Raw genomic sequence first — 21,498 nt, 5'->3', positions numbered from 1 at the left:
TTCCCCACTGTTTTTCCTTTTACAATTTACACAGGGAATGGGGCATGGCTTTATTCATTAATTTATTCATTTATTCATTCTCTCCTTGGATCTAACCCTTCCTGGGCTGTCTTTTTCTAGGAAATTCTTGTGTAATAGCTCTGGATAGATTACATCATTTTATTAAGATCATGTTTTGCAACTATTTGCTTCCCAGACCCTGGACTCTAATTCAATCTTCTATTTACCATCCAGACCCTGCGCTAATTCATGAACAATGATGCTGAGTTTGTCTTTGTTTGTTTTCAATTCACTTGCAGATGGAGGCTGGTGGTATGTAGAGAACCATTATGCCACATCAAGTTTCATTTTAAAGTCCATAAGTTTGCCTTTTTAAAATGAAAACAAGCTACTTCTTCAGCCTCGGGACATAAATCATGTACTTTCATTACCTCAAAAGACCACCAGAAGATGAGCTCTAATATTTCAAAGGTGACAAGCAATTTATATGAATGAATCACAATTTAAGTTCCATTATACTTGAACTGATAGATATTGCAGTAAGGTTTATGGATGTTTCTTTAACAATATTTAATAATAATATAAAACACCCAGACCTTTTGGTTACTAATTTCTGATCCGATTAAAGGCACTCAGTAGTGTTGAGCAATTGAGGTAGAAGCTGTATCAAACTGTGAGTTCCAGCTGGAAGCTGGGGTCTTGGGTCACTGGAGCCTAAAGTGTGAAAATGTTAGAATTTGATTTAAAAGAGCCAAGGAAGCAGGGATGCATGGGGCAGTGTTGCCATTTTAACAGAGTGTAAAACCAGAACAAATGTCATGAACAGCATTGCACATGGGCATAGAATTTGGAGAGCCTTTGTTTCCACACATCTTGGAAGCTTAGAGAAATCCAATATAATCGTAGTGTTGAAATGTTACAGTGTTAAAACTGACATCATGAAAACAATGCCAATTTTGGCGTCCAGTGGCTTGAATCCAGATCCAGGGTTTTAATGCTGATTCTGTGCCTTGGGAAAGTGATCTAATAATCCCTGTGCTTTACTTTAATCATAATGGCATGGGGATCCCTACCTCCTAGAGTAATCAAGAATAAGTGGAAGGATAGGGTGCTCCCTGCAGACACCTAGTGGGGTGTCTGATAAGTAAAATAAGACACTGAGTGTTTACCAAGTGCCAGGGGACTTTCCAGCTTTATCCCATGAGGCATGTACTATGTAGCCTTTTCTCATCACAGTACCCAAAGAAATACTTTTTATATCCATCCACATTTCCAGTAGATGTCAATTTAACTAGTTCTTCCTAGAAATATTATCCAGGCTGATTCAGACCTTTGACTTGTACCTGGACTTGAGTGTCTTCAACATCCACCCTGAGGTTCAGCCTTGGGCTTAGTCCTTCTTGTCTCCTGGCTTTGGGGTGACTGTCACATTTGGAGAGACCGTTGCTCAAGAGGATTACTTTAGGCAGACACAGCCACCACCTGGACAAAGGCCAGGGTACACTACTGGTTGGTCCTCAGTGTGTTGGGTCCACTTATTTTCACTCTCTCAATGTTGGTTCATTCTTCCAATAGGTAGTTATGGTTTTTGTTTTATTCTATTTTATCATTACTTATTACTTTTCAGACCCTTTTGCTTTCCTTGATTAAAAAGCAAAATATGTCCTCAGCTCATTCTAAAAATCTCAGTTGTGTGCTATTTCTCAGGATTGTTTTCTCAGGATATCCCAGTTCTCTGAAGATGGTAATTCTGTTTTGATTCTCTTTATAATCAGATTTCCTTTTGAAGCACTCTTGAGTCCTATTGAAACTCTCTGCTAGGTTATGTCTTTCACTAAAAATGGAGAGACAATTTTTGTTTTGGCAAACTTGTCACCATTCCATCCCCATTCCTGGAGTCATGGAAGTTGTGAATTCTGTCCTTTCTTCCATCATCTTATCTCAAAAGACTCAGCTTGATGACTCCACTTTACCTTTTTTTCTCTCCACCATTTATCTCTCAGGTAGTTTATATATGTGTTCATTACATAATGGGTAAGCAACAAAGATAAGTTTGTGCTAGTTTAGTTTATTTTGGTACATTTTTCAGCTTTTTGGATTTATGTTGTTGCTGCCTTTTTCTGTACTAAGTAATTATAAGATATGCACAAGCCAAAATTACAAATGGTATGAACTGAGAACAGAAGTCTGCTCTAAGACATGTAGGCAGAACAGCAGGGAAATATGACCATGGGGTTCTAGAGGACTTGTGAAGAGCAAGGATTGGATTAAATCTATGTGAGAAATTCTCACTGGAGTTTTCTAATCATTCTCTTGTTTGTTTTTGGAAAATATTTTTAATTCAAGGCATTAAAGACCTTCAAAACAGAGATAGATAGCTTGGTCTGTTTGGTGAAAATAAGTATGTTAAACCAAGTCACTCCTTCAAAGCTAGATGACCTGGAGGCCTCTCAGAAGTTACATGGTGGCCTAAGGGAAATGAGCCAGGAGAGTCCACTGGGAGGAGTTGACCAGGGTCTGTGACAGGGAAGCATTCATTATAGTCAGCAACCTGGTTGTCAGCTGTGGCCCAGGGTGAAGATTGAATTGCCTCTAAGGCAAGTCCTGGCTAGTTTCTCATCTTAAAGAATGACTGGGCATCCCAGCAGAGTGAGCTAGACTTCAGCATGACTGTGTCTCTGTGAGTAAAATACCAACGTAATTTAGCCTTCAGCTTGCCCTGCTCCAATCAATTTTCTTCACTGCAGCTGGAGTGATATTTTAAAAACAGAAATTGGATGGTGTCACGACACTGATTAAAGTCCAAGCTCCTTCACATGGCCCACAAGGCCTGGCAGGATCTGGCCTGAACATGCTTTTCTAGATTCATTTCAAGTAGACATGGCTTCTTCCTGTAACTTCTTCTCAGGCAGTCTTCTGTGTTTGGAATGTTCTTTCCCTCCCATTTATCTGTTTCACTTCTATCTCAGGTTTCAGAAGGTCAGAATCCTTCTCTGACCTCTCTGAGAAGGTTGAATCCCCTTGTTAAGAGCTCTCCTGTCCTTGGTGGAATGATGACAGGTTTTGCTCAGTGTCATGCTGGGCAGTGAGGTCCAGGACGGCATCCCGTTCATCACTCCAGGTATTACTAGGGAGCTGATCAGTGTTCTTTGAAAATCACGAGTATGCCATTCTCTTCCTTCCTAATTCTATAGAGACAAAACTTTAGCCGCTAGAATATCACTTCTGGATTCCCACCCTCATTCTCTATCTGGTAAATTCCTATTTGTCTTTTAAGATTGAACTTCACAATTCCCTTCTTTGAAATTCTTTTCACAGCTGTCCTCTATGCTAGTTAAGGAAGTCTCAGTGGTTTGAACCAACCAGGACATATATCTAGGTCATGCAATGTGTTCCTCATGCTTGTCTGGTGGCTTGCTTTTCCTTCAGGGACCCAGCTAAAACAGTCTCCATCTCTGTTCTTCCATGAAACAAGAAAATGTGGTAAGCCATAAGCTGGGTCTGTCTTTTCACTGAGAAATGATATGCTTCCATTCATATTTCATTATCAGTCATACAGTCAGGTTTAAATGAGAAGTGGGTGGGGAAGTTCAATTGTGCTGTGTGTGTGTAAGTTGGAAAACTGATAATAGTTTATAAATAACACTGATGCCACCCAAGTTTTCCAATACATGTCTTCTCTTGCTGTTCTCAACTTATCACTTTCATGAATTTATTCCTCCACCCCTTTAATCATACTGAAGACCTTATGATCAACAATAGTAAAATCACTTTTAGAATCTTAATGTGAAGCACACTACACTACAGTAATCGGGGCAGTGTTTGAGATGGAGACTGTCACACAGGAAGCTGTTGACTGCCTGAGTTATTTCATTAATTTCTGGTGTTTTGGTCTTATAATATGGTGATGGGAATCTTCTCTTAGGACCTCAATTACACAGCAGTAACTTTTATTTATAGGCTGACTGCTCTTTAGCACCAAAAAGAATCTGATGTTATTCTAGGGTGTTTTATTAGGAAATAAATCAACCTACTTTTCTTTTAAAAATAAATAGATAAATGGGTTTTCTGGTGATTCAATCTAGCCATTTTTTTTCATGGCTTCTGTACATTAAGGGTGTTAGGATATCAATGATTATCTTAGTGGAAACACTGTATCTGACTAACTGTCATTTTGAGGGAGCTGTCATGACATAAATCTTGATGAATTAGAGGTCAACTTCTGAGTTCAAATCCCAGGCCCAGCATGTTTTAATGGGAAGACTTTGTGTCAGAGATTTAACTTCTCTGAACCTGTTTTCTAGACTTCTTTTTGTTTTCCCTGGGGATTGAAACCAGGGGTGCTTAACCACAGAGCCACCTCTCCAGTCCTTTTTTTATATTTTATGTTAGAGACAGGATCTCACTGAGTTGCTTAGGGCCTTGGTAAGTTGTTGAGGCTAGTTTTGAACTCTGATCCTCCTGCCTCAGCTTCCCCAGCCACAGGAATTGCAGACATGTACCTCCATGCCTGGCTGTTTTCTAGACTTTAAAATGGGGGTAGTGTCTGAACTTTGTTCTTGAATTACGTATGAATCAAATTAGATCATGTCTTTAAAGATACTAAGCATTAGGTTTAGAATTGATGCTCAGGACAAAGTGATGAGACCTTGGGGCTTGGACTTAAATGCAAATTATCAACTACTAACAATCAGAACCAGAAATGGAGATCATATTTTCTATTTTGGATTCCTGTGCTGTTTCAAATCCCTTCCTCTCTCTAACCATCAAATGTAAGCAGCTTGAGTAAGATGAATATAATTCCATTTTTAAAAATACAATCTTCAGAAAAGGCCAAACTCTGTACTTACAGGTGTAGGTTATTTTAAGCCTTACCATGAACTTTTATGAGAAAGCAGATGATGTTCCGACCTCCCTTCCAAAAAGAATGATATATTTTGTTGAATCAGCCCATTATTCTATCACGAGGGAGAGAGCTCCAGGTCAAGGGATGAAAGACATTAATTTGCATCAGACAACAGCTTCTGTCCATATCCACAGTACAACATGGGAGAAACTGGCTACAACATCATTTTGTAACAGATGGATTAAAGCATGTCTTAGTAAGACACACAAGCAGAGAGCAGCCGGATCCCCTTGATCTCTCTGATAAAAGCTGCACCGTGTACTGTGGATGCCCAATAAATATTAATTGGTATCAGCTTCATGGACATAGAACTCCTTGAGTTTGGACATTTAAATAGAGCATCCTCCTTGGTGGGAAATTAATAATTGATTCTGTCTTCATACTTCCGGGGTTCTGTCTTCTGTCTCACCATGTGTCTTTTTAAGAAATACTTTCAGCTTAGGACAGGATCTCATGTCTCAACTGAATTTGCACTTAAGTTTTTGCTTTTCATACATCTTTCTTTTCCTCCTGACTTCATTGGGCATTCACCTTTTTTGTAACTTTATTGTAAGACAGTTACACTGTGGTTCAATTATTTGACTAACCATGATATTTATTTATTTTTCTCCTTCAGATATTGATGAATGTGCAGCTAAGATGCATTATTGTCATGCCAATACGGTGTGTGTCAACCTGCCAGGGTTGTATCGCTGTGACTGTGTCCCAGGATACATTCGTGTGGATGACTTTTCTTGTACAGGTGAGAATTAAGAAACATTTCCCCCTGATTTATCCTTTCTGTACACCTTTATTTGTGTTGCCTTTAGCATCTGGTGCACAAATATTGTTTTTACTTAAATAATTCTCTTTCATTATTTCATCCTCACCTTTTGAGAAAAAATAATAATAAAAAAAATTTTATCTGCATGATTGATTTCCACTCCCAGTATTTCTCCCTATTCGAGTACACATGCATGGATATTTTATTTGGACTTGAAGTCCCAGTTGCCTATGGTAACACTGAAGTACTTAAAGGTATCAGTTCTAAAAATAGGAAGTATCAAACCATTTTCTTTCCATTACAAGGAAAACTTTTTGTATGTAACAACATGTACTTTAGGAAAGATAAGCATTAAATTGGAAAGGGTGGCAGGAGTTTTTCATAGTCAGAAAATAGACATGAAGGCCAGTCAAGATTATTTTGATTAATATTTGCTTATTTTCAGTGTCCCTTTTCTTCTATGTCCCTGTGCCTGGCACTCTGTAGCGCCAGGGATAGTAACTGCCTCTATGTGAGTTGTGCTGGTTTTATGGGGCATCTGGTTTGTAGTTCCAAAGTATTTGTAATCATGTGACTGCAGATATCAACCTTACACTGGTTAGGGGTAATAGAAGATTCCATTCTTTCTTCATTTGGACTAAATGTATTCAAATGCCTAATTAGCCACCTATACAAAAAGAACTTCTTGAACTCATGATTTCAGTCATGTTGTACCTTTAACTCACTCCTGCATGTTTCTTTCTGTCCTAATAACATTGGCATATAAAAACTGCATTCTTTAATTAGAATGTAATGCCATTTTTCTTAACACATTTTTCTGAATGACCTTTACAGAAGTGCAGAAAGTTACAAAAGTTATGGAAACACATATGTCCAAATTCCTTTGTCATTGATTCTGTGTTTATAAGTTGCCTTTCTCCAGGTGAAGGGATGGAGAGCTCAGATGGATGAAGGTTTCTGGGGGCACCTAAGGTCAAATACCATTTACCTGTCTTTTACATAGCATAATGAAAAATTCCCAGGAAAACACGAGAGATTTTTATAAACTTAGCATGCTGAGATCTAGATTTTTAAAGGTTTAAAATTCTTTTGAACCTGTAAAAAAAACTGTAAAACTCTGTGGTGTTGTAGGTGACCATCACTCACTTCTCAATAGTAAATGGAGCTTGTAACTTATTTTAACCCTAAGAAGAAGCCAGTGCATCACCTCCAAACACAACAGCTCAATGTCATGTAACTAAGGAAACCTAAGGAGAGCCTTACTGTATGGAAGGCCTTGTTGAAATTATATCAGAATGTCCCCTCTGTTCTCCTTAGGTTTTCATCCAGGAAGGGGGAAACAAGTGGTGCTTACTGAGTTCCTATTAAGGACAAATGCTCTGCCTGGTATTTTGTATATGGAACAAGATGAAAAATGTACTATTTTAAGAATAGGCTCCAGAATTTCTTGTAGAAGACGCACTATGTTTTTTGGAATAAAAGGCAAAAGTATGGTTATCAGTGGGCACCCAAGCACTCATCCCTTCCATACACACAAAAAAGTAAATAACCCTGCAGGGAAAAAAATCTACATTATAACACATACTTTTTGTTTTGTTGTGTATGTGTGTGTGTGTGTGTGTGTGTGTGTATTTTGTCTGAGAGGGACTAGCAAAGTTAGAAATTATGAAAGAAAATTAGGTGGAGAGGAGAGGAACTGATCGGAAAGCAGAAGGCAGGCTGCTGTGGGCCGGGGACAGGTGAAAACTCCCCAGTGGGAGGAGAGCTGGAAGGGTTTTGTAAGAGTAGCAATATCTAATGTGTGACTTATCCACTGTTTGTTGTAGAGTGTGCAGTGTTAATCTTCCTCATGACCCTGAAATCCTTAGTAAAGTCTACCTTCCCCTAATGCCAGGTGAGCATTACCCCCAGCAATAGGACACAAGATCACCTGGTGCACAACAGAAATGACACCTGTGAGGTGGGATGTTGGGATGGAGAGGGCAGAGGAGCCATCAGAGTGGAACCATCCCCATGCCTTCTGATGTCCCCACACTTACTTAGCCACACCTACACATCTCTTGTCACTGCCTTTCCTCTGGAATTTTCTGAATCTTGATGGGACTTTGGACTACAATAGGTCACACAGCAGGTAAGATCTTCTTCCAAAAGCACTCCTCAGATTCCAGGTTCCTTCCAAGCTACTTACTGCCCCATTTTTTTTTTTTTTTTCTGCTTCTCTTCACAACAGAACTTAGTTTGTCTGTGGGAGTCACCCTCATTCACCTTCACTCACTTTATACTTCCACCCCAACCGGTACAGAGACCATATTTGTCAGGTTCCTCAAGGAATTCCTTTTGCTAAATCTAATGTTTTTATCTGAGCAGCAGTTAGCACAGCATTTAACACATCTTATTCTTTGAAACACATTCTTTTTGGGCCTTTGGAACATCCTATTTCCTGCTTTTCCTTTCTTGTTGGCCACTCCTGCTTTGTGTTTCTGGATCAGCACTTGTTTTTTCTGCTGATCTTTGAAAGGTTAGGCTGCCCTGGGCTCTGCCCTGGTCCCATTCTCGCATTAACTTATATAGTTTTAGATGCCTTCATCAACTTTACAACTCTAACTGCATCTCAGTGTTGGTCGCTACCTAATTTCTATCTCCAGTTCCCATCTTTGTGGTGAGCTTCTGAATCACATATTCAACTTGACGTCTATACGTAGACATTTAAGAAGCATGTCATACTTAATATGTATAAGACAAGACCCTTAATTTCCTTCCACTTCTGAAAACCTCCTCCTCTTCCTATTTTTCCCATCTCAGCAAATGAAAGTACCATATGTTCACTTTTTCAAGATAAAAAACAGGGTTATGTTGATTCCATTTCCTCCCTAGGGGATATAGCTAATTACCCCTCTACTTTCAGGCAGTTCACCAGTTTTATTGACTTTACCCTTCATATTTTGTCCCTGGTCTGTCCACATCCTCTGTTACCATCCTAATGGACTTCCACAATGGCCACCACACTGAAGTTTCTGCTCCAGGCTTGCTCCTCTGTAATGCATTCTTCACATAGCAATCAGAGCAAATTTTTAAAAACAGAAGTCATACAAATATGCTTAAAACACTAATGTATGTTTCACTGGACAGAAAGTCAAACCCATACTTCTTATTTTGATATGCAACCCTGTGTGATTCTTCTCCCTTCCTGCCCAGCTTCATCTTACACCGTTTTCCTCCTTGCCGATTATGACATGACCACCTGACCCTTGTCTGCTCCGTTTAATAAGCTTGTTTCTGCATTAGTTCCTATGTGTGAGCCATTGCCCCTTATTGAATATCTTTTTAGCTTGATATCTGCATAGGGGAGTTTTTTTCTTGTCATTTAGATCTCAGCCTAAAAATAATCAACTCAAAAATGCTTTTGCCAATCAGTATAAGTGGCTGCCTATTTTTTCTGTCATACCACCTGATTTCAATTCTCTTTATGTTACCTATCACTGTCTAAAGTGTCTTTTTAAATTTATAAGTGATTTTTTATTTGTCTCTTCCCACTAGAATGTAAACTCTGAAAGTAGGGCCATTTTCATTCTGTTTCCTACTGTATCTTGACTTTTTAGGGCATTGCTTGGCATGGAGCATTATTCAATTAATATTAGTTGAGAGAAAGAAAGACTAAACCTAATTGACTTTAGACAAATTCTCTACTTCTCAAAACCTCATTTATAAAATACTTCTTATACATGTCATGCCTACAGGATATCGGGGACTTCACTAGTATGATACATGTGAAAATATTTAACAGGGTGCTTATGTCAGCCAAAATAGGATTTTTTCAGTAACCAACATGCCTAAACAAGAGCAACTTAGAATAACAGTTCCATTTCTTGTGCTCTTTGTCTACCACAGATAACAGAGGTGCTCTGTTTATAATTACTTTGGAATACAGTCTTATGGACTAGACAGTGTGGTGAACATTGCCAGTCACCAAGGCAGAGAAAAGAAAGCCTGAAGGGTCCTCTGCCAGCCGTTGCATGTTCTGACCAGGGAGTGACACATGTTTCCCCTCACTATTCCCTGACTGGTCACTAGTCCCATCCATCCACAGGGGGATAAAGAAATGCAGCTCTACCACATGTTGTGGTGGAGAACCCAAAGTAGCTGATGAGTGGTGCTAATGAATGTTAGGACTGATATTTTATAGGTTCTCAAGAAATAAAATTCCTTTGATGTGCAAAGTTGTGGGTCAATTTTATCAGTGTCATTTTGGGAATATGATAGAGAAAGTAGCTTAAAAAATCACAATACGAAGCAAACTGTATTAAATACTATGATGGACGTATAAACAAAATTCAGTAAGGAAAAGATCCTTGATTGCAAAGATGGGGTATCTGGAGTTTCCATTTGTTTGTTCTTGAAAGTCAGTGGAATTATTGGAATTTACTGGAGCATGTTGGCAAGCAGTGACTGCATTGTGTTAGGATTTACATTGGGGGTGTGGATGGGAGAGAAGAGAGCAAACAACGAGCATTCTCCCAGGCAGTCATTTTTCCTCTTAGACCTAATTCAGGGACCTCCCATTAGACACTTATGCAGTACACTGAAGGCTCTGGAATTCTGACATTTACTTTGGTATTGTTTTAATCAGTTTTTTCACTGCTATGACCAAAAGACCCAACAAGAAAAATTTGAGAGGAGGAAAAGTTTATTTGAAGGTTTCAGAGATCTCTATCCATAGATTGCAGGCTTCATTGCTCTGGCCTAAGGGGAGGTAGAACATCATGGCAGAAGGGTGTGGTGGAGGAAAGCAGCTCGGGACATGGCACCAGAAAGCAAAGAGAGAGAGCTCCCCTCACTGTGGATAAAATACAAACCCCAAAGGCAAACCCCCAATGACCCACCTCTTCCAGCCACACCCTACCTGCCTGCAGTTGCCACCCAGTTAATTCCTATCAGGGAATTAATGCATGGATTAGGCTAAAGTTCTCATAACCCAGTCATTTCACCTCTAAACTTTCTTGCATTTTGTCTCACACGTGAGCTTTTTGGGGCCACTTCATATCTAAACCATAACAAGTGTCCAGGAAATAAACCTATTAGGCCAAATGCATCTTCTGTTCTCCAAGACTTATCCTGTCCTCACCCGAATGTCTACCATTTCTTTATTGGCAAAGAAGACTTCTCCCAAGTGGTTATTTGTGGTTACTATGTGATAAATGAGGTTTATAATAGATATCCAGCATTTTTTCCAGATATTTTATTTCCAGATGACAATTTTCTGGAAGAAATTTCCATTATTGACTTTCCTTATTTCCTTAGATTATTGTAGTTTCTGTCCCAAATCAATTAATACCTGCTGTTGTGGTTCACTCTTGCTTTTCCAGTATGTCAATGTCTGTCTGTTTTTCTTTCTTCTACTGTTATATGTCATTTAGCTTTGACAATCCATTCTTAGAAGTCAGTAGTCATACTGAAAAATTTCATTCAGCCAGAAGTTGGTGATCCTAGAGTTAAAGAAGAGATATCAGCTTTGGTGGTTTATTGTATGTTCGTTTGATATATTCATTTATTCATTTATTATTTCATTCACACACTCAATATGCAATTCATGTTTATCATGAGTGTTAGGAAATGTAGACCCCAAGATTAGTGATAAATGATGTCTATGCCCAGGGGCCTCATGGCTAATGAAACAGCATCTTCAAATGAGAAAACTCAAATGTTCATTCACCATCAAATATCCTCCCTTTGTCCAATCAATCCTACAGAGTCTTAGCAGAATTTAGATAAGTATCAGATGCTTAACTCTCATTAATTGGTCATGAATCCTTGAAAAATTCTAAGGATGGAGCCCCCACAACAGCTTTTCCCAATTCTAAGCTGCCAACAACAAGCAGATTGCTAACTTTCAGAAGACTCTACCTGAGACAGCAGATGCTTGGCAAAATACTAGAGGAGAAAGGCAAAACATTGAACAGAAAAGAAACTTTAGCTTTTATTCAATTTTTTTTGTTGTTAAAACCGAAAAAAATCATCTCTTTGGGATAACAAATCTCTAGGAGTTTAGCACTGAGAATAATTATCTAGAACTTAAAAGTATGTAATAATTTAATCATTGCCCTGGGACTCAGGACTCCTTGACATGATCATGCATTTTATATGAGCTTGTGCTTTTTGCTGTGAAAGTTCCTCTTGGCCTTTTGAAGGATGAAATCTAAAACATTTGGCCTTTGACACTTTGGCTGTGCGATTTGAGCATGACTCTACATCATTTTGTCTCCTGTAAGAGATCCCTTCAGTTGCTCTTTTATGAATGCTGAAACTGGAGTAGTCCTGATTGGAGTTTCCTTGGGGGGTCACTTTTCTTTTTCCCACAGTCTTTTGATTGTTGGCGTGGTCAACCTGCTTGATTTATTGGCCTCTGGCTTTCATTTATTCCCAGTTAAACTCCTCATGTTTTTGGCTGTTTGATAAGATGTTATCATTAGATACGCAGGCAGTTTTAAAGGACGATACTTGTGATTTACAACAAAAGCATGCAGCAATAAGACAGGTGCTTGACAGTAATGGCTAAGCATTCATTTTTATGCCAAAAACTTCCCATGAAGGTAAGACATAAAAGGGGAAAAGTGAGATAACAAATATCTCATGTGATATCTATTACCTTGCTAAAAGGATTTTTATTTTCTTGATATTGGCACTGAAGAAACCTTGAAGGAAGTATATGTTTGAAATAGAACAAGCTTAGTTAAAGAGTTAGATATAATAGCCTATTAATTTAACGGCTTGAATTAAGCATCCTATAATGAAAAGAGGTTAGGCAACTTCTTAAATACCTTACGAGTGAAAGTTAGCTGTTAGAAATTTTAGGTTAATGTTCTGTAATACGCTTGTGACCCAAGGTTGATGAAATACAAAGCATTTTCAAATATGAGATACTGGATGTTTTCTCATTGAGCACAGACATATGAAATGGAGCTAAAATAGGACATTTTCCAATTTGGTAGAGCAAGGTTATAAATTATCCACTGATTGTCCTTATCTTTCCAGCACATACTGTGTGCTTGCTTTGGAATGCTTGTCCTTGTTTATTTTTGGCAGCCTGCTAGCATTAAGGGACAAGTTGCTGGACACTGCTTGGCTTTCAATCTCAGAACAGGTGACAAAATTATAATAATGAAGCAGGTTATGGGCCTATAGACTATTTCGCTTAATGCTGTATAAGTGATTCATGGAATGCAGGACTATACTTTGAGGCTTATTAAAGATACTGGACATATTGAATTTATTGACATATTGAATGAGAAAGGTTAAAGGAAGATATATAACTCTGGATGTATTAGCACCCACCTAGAAGATCTGATGATAGTTATGAGATAGTTTCCTTTGTTTTGATTTTGTTTGGTTGGTATTTCATTCTTTTTTATTTCCCTCATTTGAAGAGGTAATTTACCCTCCTTCCTATCCTACCCCAGAAGAGGAATGTGACTGTATCAAACTCAGGATTCCAAAATCCTAATCCATTAAGGAAGCAATGGTCAATACTCACCACAGGGAAGAATCACTAGGGACACTAAAAACAAAAAGGTGACACCTGGGACCTATCCTTGGAAATTTTAATTTTCTTCAGTTTAGGATTGCCCCCTGGCCTTGGGAGTTTTGCTCCAACATCTAGGTGATTCTAATGTACAGTCAATTTTGAGACTCATTGCTTAGTATGGAACAGAGAGGGTTGGAGAATGGGGACAATATTAAAGGATAATGAGAGAAAAAGTGACTACTATATTGTAGACTAGAAAAGAATGCCCTTAAACTGGTACTGAAAGGCATGGAGCTGGAAGGTAATGAAGGCTGAGACTTGGATGGTTCTTGGAGGAAAAGCCCTGCCTCCAGAGCCACACTCTGAAATATGTAAACTGTGGATGCCTCTGTGGGTGGGGGATGCTGAATCTTCAACTGGGACAAGGCTGCTGCAGTGCATGGAAGAGCCCTTAAGATGAATGGGGCTTTTCCATGGTGATCTTCATGTTCCCTGGGCCAGGGTCAGCCTGCTCCTTCTCTGCTGGTGCCTTGACTATTTGGAATCCTCTAGAGCCATGACACAATCTGATAGAGGGGAAGAGTGCAAAACTTGACCAAGGCATCTCCATAGAAGAATAGGAGCCCAGAATCATTCATTCTGTTGCACTAAAGAAATTACAGAAAGTTACCTTATTTGCACAAACACCTTGGGCTGATCTATTCAGTGCATATGGAAATAATGTCAATAAAAGGAGAAAATAAAATCAAGAGACCCCTCTAAAGGGAGATTGAGGGTGACAATTCATAGAATATTAAGTTTTTCAGGTTTATTTGAATTTCTCATGTATAGTATTGGAAAGAGCAGTGTTTAAAATAATGCTGAGGTTCATTAAAACACTGAATATAGTTTAAAATACCAAAGGGTGTTTACCTTGAAATTTCATGATGAAAATAAATCTAAAGAATGTGTCAAGTGTTTGACTTCTTTGTTAGGTTTCGGTGGGGGCTCCTTTTTATTCTAACATATATTACAAAGGATCAGAATTGCATCTGCGGCAGCAGAAGAACCAGGAAAATTGGTAGAGCTTGCTCTCAGGGTGTTTGTGCATAAACCTATTAAATACTATGTTGCTCTTGACCTAAATTCATCACAAACAACTTGTTCATGTTTTTGTATACTCTTGTTGAAGTTGTATACTCAGAATGACAATTGAGCTTTCACGTAAGACAGGAGTTTAAGAATAATTGAGCACAGAATTGTACAGGTTAGTTTGCAACCCCACCATATCCACATTTGGGTCATGTAATAAGTGTACATTTCTCAGAAATCCTATCCTATATTTTTCACTTCCTCTTGCATGTGTGTAGTTACTTCCAGACTTTTCTAAAGTATAGTGAAGTGTCCTAGGATTTGGTTTCCTTTTTCTACTATAATTGAGAATTTACTCTACCTATTCTTGAGTCAGAATGAAATCTCTAAATTTTCAAGATTAAAATTTAGGGTATAAAATCTACTTGCTGCAAGCTTTGACTCTACCACTTACTAATCCTGTGAATTGGAAAACCATCTAAATTCTCTGATTCTTTGTCAGAATCCAGCTCAGAATGTTGTTAAAGGACAAAATGATACATTGTATGTATGTTAATTCAGGTGATTTTAGCTTCAAAAATTAAAGAAAGTACAGAACAACAACAATGAATGAATAAACTAACTTGAATGAAAAATTTATTCTCATAATGTACAGACAAAAGAGAGATAATTTTTCAGAATCAATTAATTCAGCTGCTCCATGGCATTCTGAGTGATGGGGTTCTTTCTTTCCAACTTTTTATTTTCTTACTTTCAGCATGACAGTTTGGAAATTGACCTAGCTCTCCTCAAAGTCTCACAATTGCTAAAACATCTCTTAACATTAAATCTGTATGTACCCATGTCCCAAATTCAGAAGAGAAAAGAGAATTCTCTTTTTATAATACCTTTTTAAGACCAAGGATAACTATCTCAAGACACATCCCAGTAGATTTGTTTCCCTGTCTTTGGCAAAAAGTAGTTTCTTATGTTGGTTCATGAAATATATCTTGGAGAGATATTATATTTACCTTGAATCAAGATAAATCAAGAGGAAACAGGAGAAGAGAGAGAGAGGAAAAAAAGAATGTGTGTGTGAGTGCATGCATGTGTGTTGTATGTGTTGTGTGTGTCCAGTCATATGGTCAACTGACAGCATCTATTAGAGTATATCCAAAGATTTTTAAATATTTTTTAAGCTTAGGAGTATTCACAAGAAAGACTAATTAAGTCAGGCTCAGTGGCACATGCCTGTAATCCCAGTGGCTTGAGAGGCTGAGGCAGGAAGATCATGAGTTCAAAGTCAGCCTCAGCAACTTAGCAAGCCACTGAGAGCTTAGCGAGACCGTGTCTCAAAATAAAAAAAAAAAAAGAAAAAAAAAAAGAAATTCAAATTAAAATGGCAATTAAATACCAATTATTCTAACTTTATGTTTGTGCCTATATATGTGTAGATATATTCACATGTTTACATAAATGTTGATTGTGCATTTCAAGAGATGGTTAAGGCAGTATGCACTTTTACACTGCTGAAGGGAATGTAAAGTGTATGATCTTTCTTGAGAGTAATTAGACAGTGTGTATGAAAAACCTTAGAAATACTTACAGAAACTTATCCCAAGGAAATAGTCACAATTATTTATATCAGGATTCCTTTTCATTGTGACCTCTTATTTTATTTATTATTTGTAAAAAATAACTGGAAGCAGTGTAAATATGCATTAGTATGGATATTAATAAATTGCAGCTTATGGATATAGTGGAATAAAATATATTAAAATGAAGTTTAAAACACTATTCAATGTCAATGGAAAATTCTCACAATATAGCATAAGATTTAAGCAAGTGTGTATATTTTATAATTAAAATAAGAAAAATTATGGAAGGATACACATACACATATGTATACACAAACTCATGGAAACAGATTGGGAGTGTCTCCCCTACCCCAAATTAACAAGTAGCAGAGGGCAATTGAGTAGATGTTTATACCGGACATTCTTTCTTTACATTTTCATATATTTTCAAAATTTCCTGTGGAAAGGAATGCAATAAAATAAACATGCATTATGTTCTATTGTCAAAAATTATTGATACAATATTAAAAACCACAAAAATGCTGGACAAAGGTGACATTGAGTTTTTTCCCTCAAAATCTCCTAAGTGTTATCCCACTAAATTAAAAATATAATTAAGTGTTTATGACTTGATAGTGCTAATGGCTTTCATGTTCAGTGACACAGATTATGGATCTGAGCTAAAGAGATTAAAAGCAATGGCTGTGCTTTATCAAGTTCCTGGAGGATTTGAATGACCACTATGGCAATTGAAGGACACTTGCAATTATGATGTTGTCTTAGTCCATTTGTGCTGCTATAAGAGGATGTCATAATTGAGTGGTTTATAAATAACATAAATTTGTGTCTCACAGTTCTGGTGGCTGGAAAGTTCGAGATCAAAGTGCACCACAGATTCAGGGTCCCCTGAGGTTCTATTCCTTATAGATGGCCTCTTCTCCCTGTGTCTTCACATGGTAGAAGGGGTGAGGGATCTCTCTGGGGACTTCTTTATGGGGGGATGAATGACCAAATTATCTCCTAAAGAACTTACCTCTTAATACAAGTGATTCAGAGGTTACAATGTCTACATATGAATATTAGGGGGAAATGCAAACAGATCATTGCAGGCATTCTTTTCAACTTTTGAGCATCTGGCAAATGATCAGCTAGTCAGTTCCTACCACCCTTATCTCTCATAAGCTCTTCTGGCAGAATTCCAGAATTCAGGCATTTGATCCAGATTTTTCTGCACCAGAGCCAAGACAAAGACAGGTACTAGGCAGAAAGAAAAAAGACCCAGGATTTCTATAAAACAACAACTAAATGAGAATCAGCCAACATGGATTCTAATTTTGCCCCTGCCACCAGCTCATCAAATGAATGTCACCTGGTCAGGTGTGATTTTTTTTTCCCCTTTAAAAATTAAGGTTTAACTGGTTCAATGGTTTTCAGGCAGAGAATTTTGGGATTAACACATAAGGTGTCTTTTGAAAAGAATTCAGCTTCTTAAAAAAATAAGAGTAATTTTACAAACTATTACTTTTCTAATTCTGTGATTCTGTAAGATATGGTTCCTGACCTCTAGGACTTTATGGTTTCTTTGGGAGACATAAAGTTTACATTTAAGGAGAATAATTTTATAGAGCATATAACTGAGCACTAAATTGTGAGATATGGGTAATAAATGATATGGAAAAGAGCACCAATACCAGATTAAAAGAGGATATTAATTACTGAGTGGCACAGGGAATGCTTTCCACCTTCCACAGGGTGCCTGAGAGTCCGGGTTTGAGTAGGAAGGGAGGGAGAGTCAGAACACTAAGAAGTAATAAGGTGCCTGCTGCTTTAGAAATGGGTGTCTCTTTGTATTTGTTGATCTACAATGCAACCTGAGGTACCTATATAGAAGTGAAAAAAACAGAGACGCTGGGTCAGGCAGGCCTGGATTCCTGCCTCAATGTGGACATTTATTAGCAGCATCAACCTGAACTGACTTCAGGGAAATAGACACATCTTCCTCTTAGAATCTCGCAAGAAATGAATGAGAAAATATTTGTAAAGTGCTTGGAAAAAGGCTCAACATAGATGAAATGTTTAATAAATCCTAGTCATTTCTATCTCTACTGTACAGGCAAGGAATCTAAGGAGGTGCAGCAAGATTAAGGAACTTCTCTTTATTCACAGGACAGAAAAGGGGGAAGCACGCATAGAAACTCTCATGCCTGCCTGAGATTCAAATACAACCTCCATTAGAGTGCTTTTAGAAATGTTCCTATTGGTGAATTATATTTATAAATAGTAATGGGATTATTTTGATATGTTCATAAATGCATTTAACATCATTTGCTCCGTTTCAGTCCCCATTTCTTTCTCTTTCTCTCTTTCTCCTGATTCCCTTCTTCTACTCTATTGTTCTTCCTTCTATTTATTTATTTATTTTAACTGGTACATTATAGTTAGAAGTGGAATGCATTATGGTATATTCACACATGCACATAGCATAATCATTGGAGCTCTTTTTAAGACTCCATTGTAATCCTAATGCTACATCGACTGTATGCGCTCAGCAAAAACCAGCCACTGTTAAAAGGAATTCAAAAAAACTTGGGGCTTGGGACACAGAGGATCCATGTTTAACATATGGCTCTGCCGTGGACTTCAAAGCTTTGGGATCTTGGGCAGATTCCTTAAGCATTTCATGCCTTGGTTTACATCCTTGAGAGAGAAGGTCAACTTTTGAGGTTTAAACACAGGAAAGAGCTCCACCCAATGACAGGCTCACAGGTGATGCTCAGTATGGAAACCCTGAGACCCGTTCACCAATTTCCCCTCTCCCACTTCTCATCAAAAACTCTTGAAATGCTCTGAAAGACACAAAGGCATCTGCAGATGGAGTCCAGATGCTCCGGAACACTGACCTTCAGTGAGATGCTTTTGTGGATGGATTAAGGGGAGTGATGTGAAGTGAACTTTACAACAGAGTTTATAACTACCCAGGAATAGGTTCCTTTATTGAAAGAACAACACTGGGGTCTGGAGCCATGGGTTTGTGAATTGCCATAGAACAGGCCCTTTGGAATACGATCTGTACACTCCCTTTACAAAACTGTGTGCCCTGAGAAGGAAGCCTCTTGAACTTTGAACAATTTTGGCATTTATCAGCTCAGCTGGCATCTGGCTAGTCCTTAGTTGTGGTTGTAGGCCAGGCTGTTTTCAAGAGATGGATGAAAGGCCAGACACTTGGTCTAAAGAGACACCAGGATGGGTTCTTTGGTGCTCAGGAAAAATTCATAGAGGGAATGTGCAGCATAGAGAAAAAAAAGTGTAAAGAAAAAATGGAAAGTTTAATAAACCATAATACTTTTCTTTATTATAAAAGTAATATATAAGTACTGTAGTAACATTAAGAAATTCAGAAGAATAAGAAGAAAATAAAAACCATTCTTAATTTAATCTTCTATAAAGACAACCTCTACTCACATTTTGAATATTTCTCCCTGATGAGTTTTCTATGCCCCCATCTCTATTCTACACTGTGGAAATTACACTGAACCTCCAGTTAATATTCTATATATTTTTTACTTGAATTATTCCATATGTAGTGCCTAAATTCATAAGGTAACACAATTATTTATGGTTGAAAATACTTTCCACATTAGAGAAGTGTTAACATCCATTCGTTGCCTCTTGTTCTCCCATTGCCTCTCTGTCTTTGCCATCTTTGCCCATCAGATGTGTGCATTTTTCTTCTATTATGATGATCATCATTTCATCCCAGTTTGAATGAAGAGTGAGTCACAGAACAAAGCTCAGGTCAGCCCAGTGCAGGAAATACACATGCTTGGGGATTCATGAAGAGGGAAGAATTATGGTTTTTCTGTTCATTTAGAAACATTTTAGAGAAAAGTAAGATACTGCAGAGTCATCTAATCTTAACAAATTCCATGGTGTGGTAGGGGCCCCATATATTTGTTCATAAAAGCATGTACATAACAGTGGTGCTCCATGGAGCCCCTGCCTTGATAATGATGCATTTTCCTCATAATTTTATATATGAGGAATATATATAATATATATATATATATTTGTTCTAATTAGTTATACAGGAGACAGAATGCATTTTGACACATAATACATAAATACAGTATAACTTCTCATTCTTCTAGTTGTACATGATGTACGATCACACTGGTTGCATAGTCATATGCACAAAGGGTAATAATGTCCAATTCATTCTACTATCATCCCTACTCCCTAGCCTCTGCCCTCCCTTCTTTCTAATCCAGAGTACCTGTATTCTTCCCTGGTCACCGCTTTATTGTGAATAGCATCTGCATATCATAGAAAATATTTGGCTTTTTTTCTTTGGGATTGGCTTCTTTCACTTAAAATAATATTCTCCAGCTCCATCCATTTACCTGCAAATGCCCTAATTTCATTCTTCTTTATAGGCAAATAATACATTTTCTTTATCCATTCATCTGTTAAGGGCACCTAGGTTGGTTTTTAGAGTTTAGCTATTGTGAATTGAGCTGCTATAAACATTGATGTGACTACATCACTATAGTATGCTGATTTTAAGTCCTTTGGGTATAAACTGAGACAGGGGATAACTGGGTCAAATGGTGGTTCCATTCCAGGTTTTCTGAGGACTCTCCATACTGCTTTCCATAGTGGTTGCAGCAATTTGCAGTCCCACAAGCAATGTATGAGTGTACCTTTTTGTCCACATCCTTGCTAACATTTATTGTTGCTTGTATTCTTTTTTTTTTAAATCATAAATTTACATAGGGCAATGTTGCTTGATTCATTCTGTTATTTTTTCCCTTCCCCCCACTCCTCCCACCCCTCTTTTCCCTCTATACAGTCCTTCCTTCTTCCATTCTTACCACCCTCCTTATCCCTAACCCTAAACCTAACCCTAACCCTAACGCTAACCCCTCCTACCTCCCCTTATATGTCCTCATCCGCTTATCAGCGAGATCATTCGTCCTTTAGTATTTTGAGATTGGCTTATCTCACTTAGCATGATATTCTCCAATTTCATCCATTTGCCTGCAAATGCCATAATTTTATCATTCTTCATGGCAGAGTAATATTCCATTGTGTATATATATATATATATATATATATATATATATATATATATATATGCCACAGTTTCTTTATCCATTCATCAACTGAAGGGCATCTAGGTTGGTTCCACAATCTGGCTATGGTGAATTGAGCAGCTATGAGCATTAATGTGGCTGTATCTCTGTAGTATGCTGATTTTAAGTCATTTGGGTATAGGCCAAGGAGTGGGATAGCTGTGTCAAATGGTGGTTCCATTGCAAGCTTTCTGAGGAATCTCCATACTGCTTTCCAGAGTGGCTGCACTAATTTGCAACCCCACCAGCAATGTATGAGTGTACCTTTTCCCCACATCCTCGCCAACACCTATTGTTGCTTGTGTTCTTGATAATCGCCATTCTAATTGGGGTGAGATGGAATCTTAGGATAGTTTTGATTTGCATTTCTCTTATTACTAGAGATGTTGAGCATTTTTTCATATATCTGTTGATTGTTTGTACATCTTCTTCTGTGAAGTGTCTGTTCATTTCCTTAGCCTATTTGTTGATTGGATTATTTGTATTCTTGGTGTAGAGTTTTTTGAGTTCTTTATAGATTCTGGAAATTAGCGCTCTATCTGAAGTATGAG

General features: G+C 37.9%; 1 protein-coding gene across 2 annotated transcripts in view; it reads left to right on the top strand.

Moving 5' to 3' along the window:
- NELL1 (neural EGFL like 1) overlaps positions 1 to 21,498 on the top strand; it is an 892,614-nt gene that overhangs the window by 420,661 nt on the left and 450,455 nt on the right. For both annotated transcript variants that reach the window (XM_079101835.1, XM_079101834.1), the window contains exon 13: positions 5,523 to 5,648. In XM_079101835.1, the coding sequence (XP_078957961.1) occupies positions 5,523 to 5,648 (126 nt within the window). The remainder of the gene's footprint in view (positions 1 to 5,522; positions 5,649 to 21,498) is intronic.

Source organism: Sciurus vulgaris (assembly GCF_902686455.1).
Source record: "Sciurus vulgaris genome assembly, chromosome: 11".
In the NCBI taxonomy this organism is placed as follows: domain Eukaryota; kingdom Metazoa; phylum Chordata; class Mammalia; order Rodentia; family Sciuridae; genus Sciurus; species Sciurus vulgaris.
This window is presented reverse-complemented; position numbering and strand designations above follow the sequence as displayed.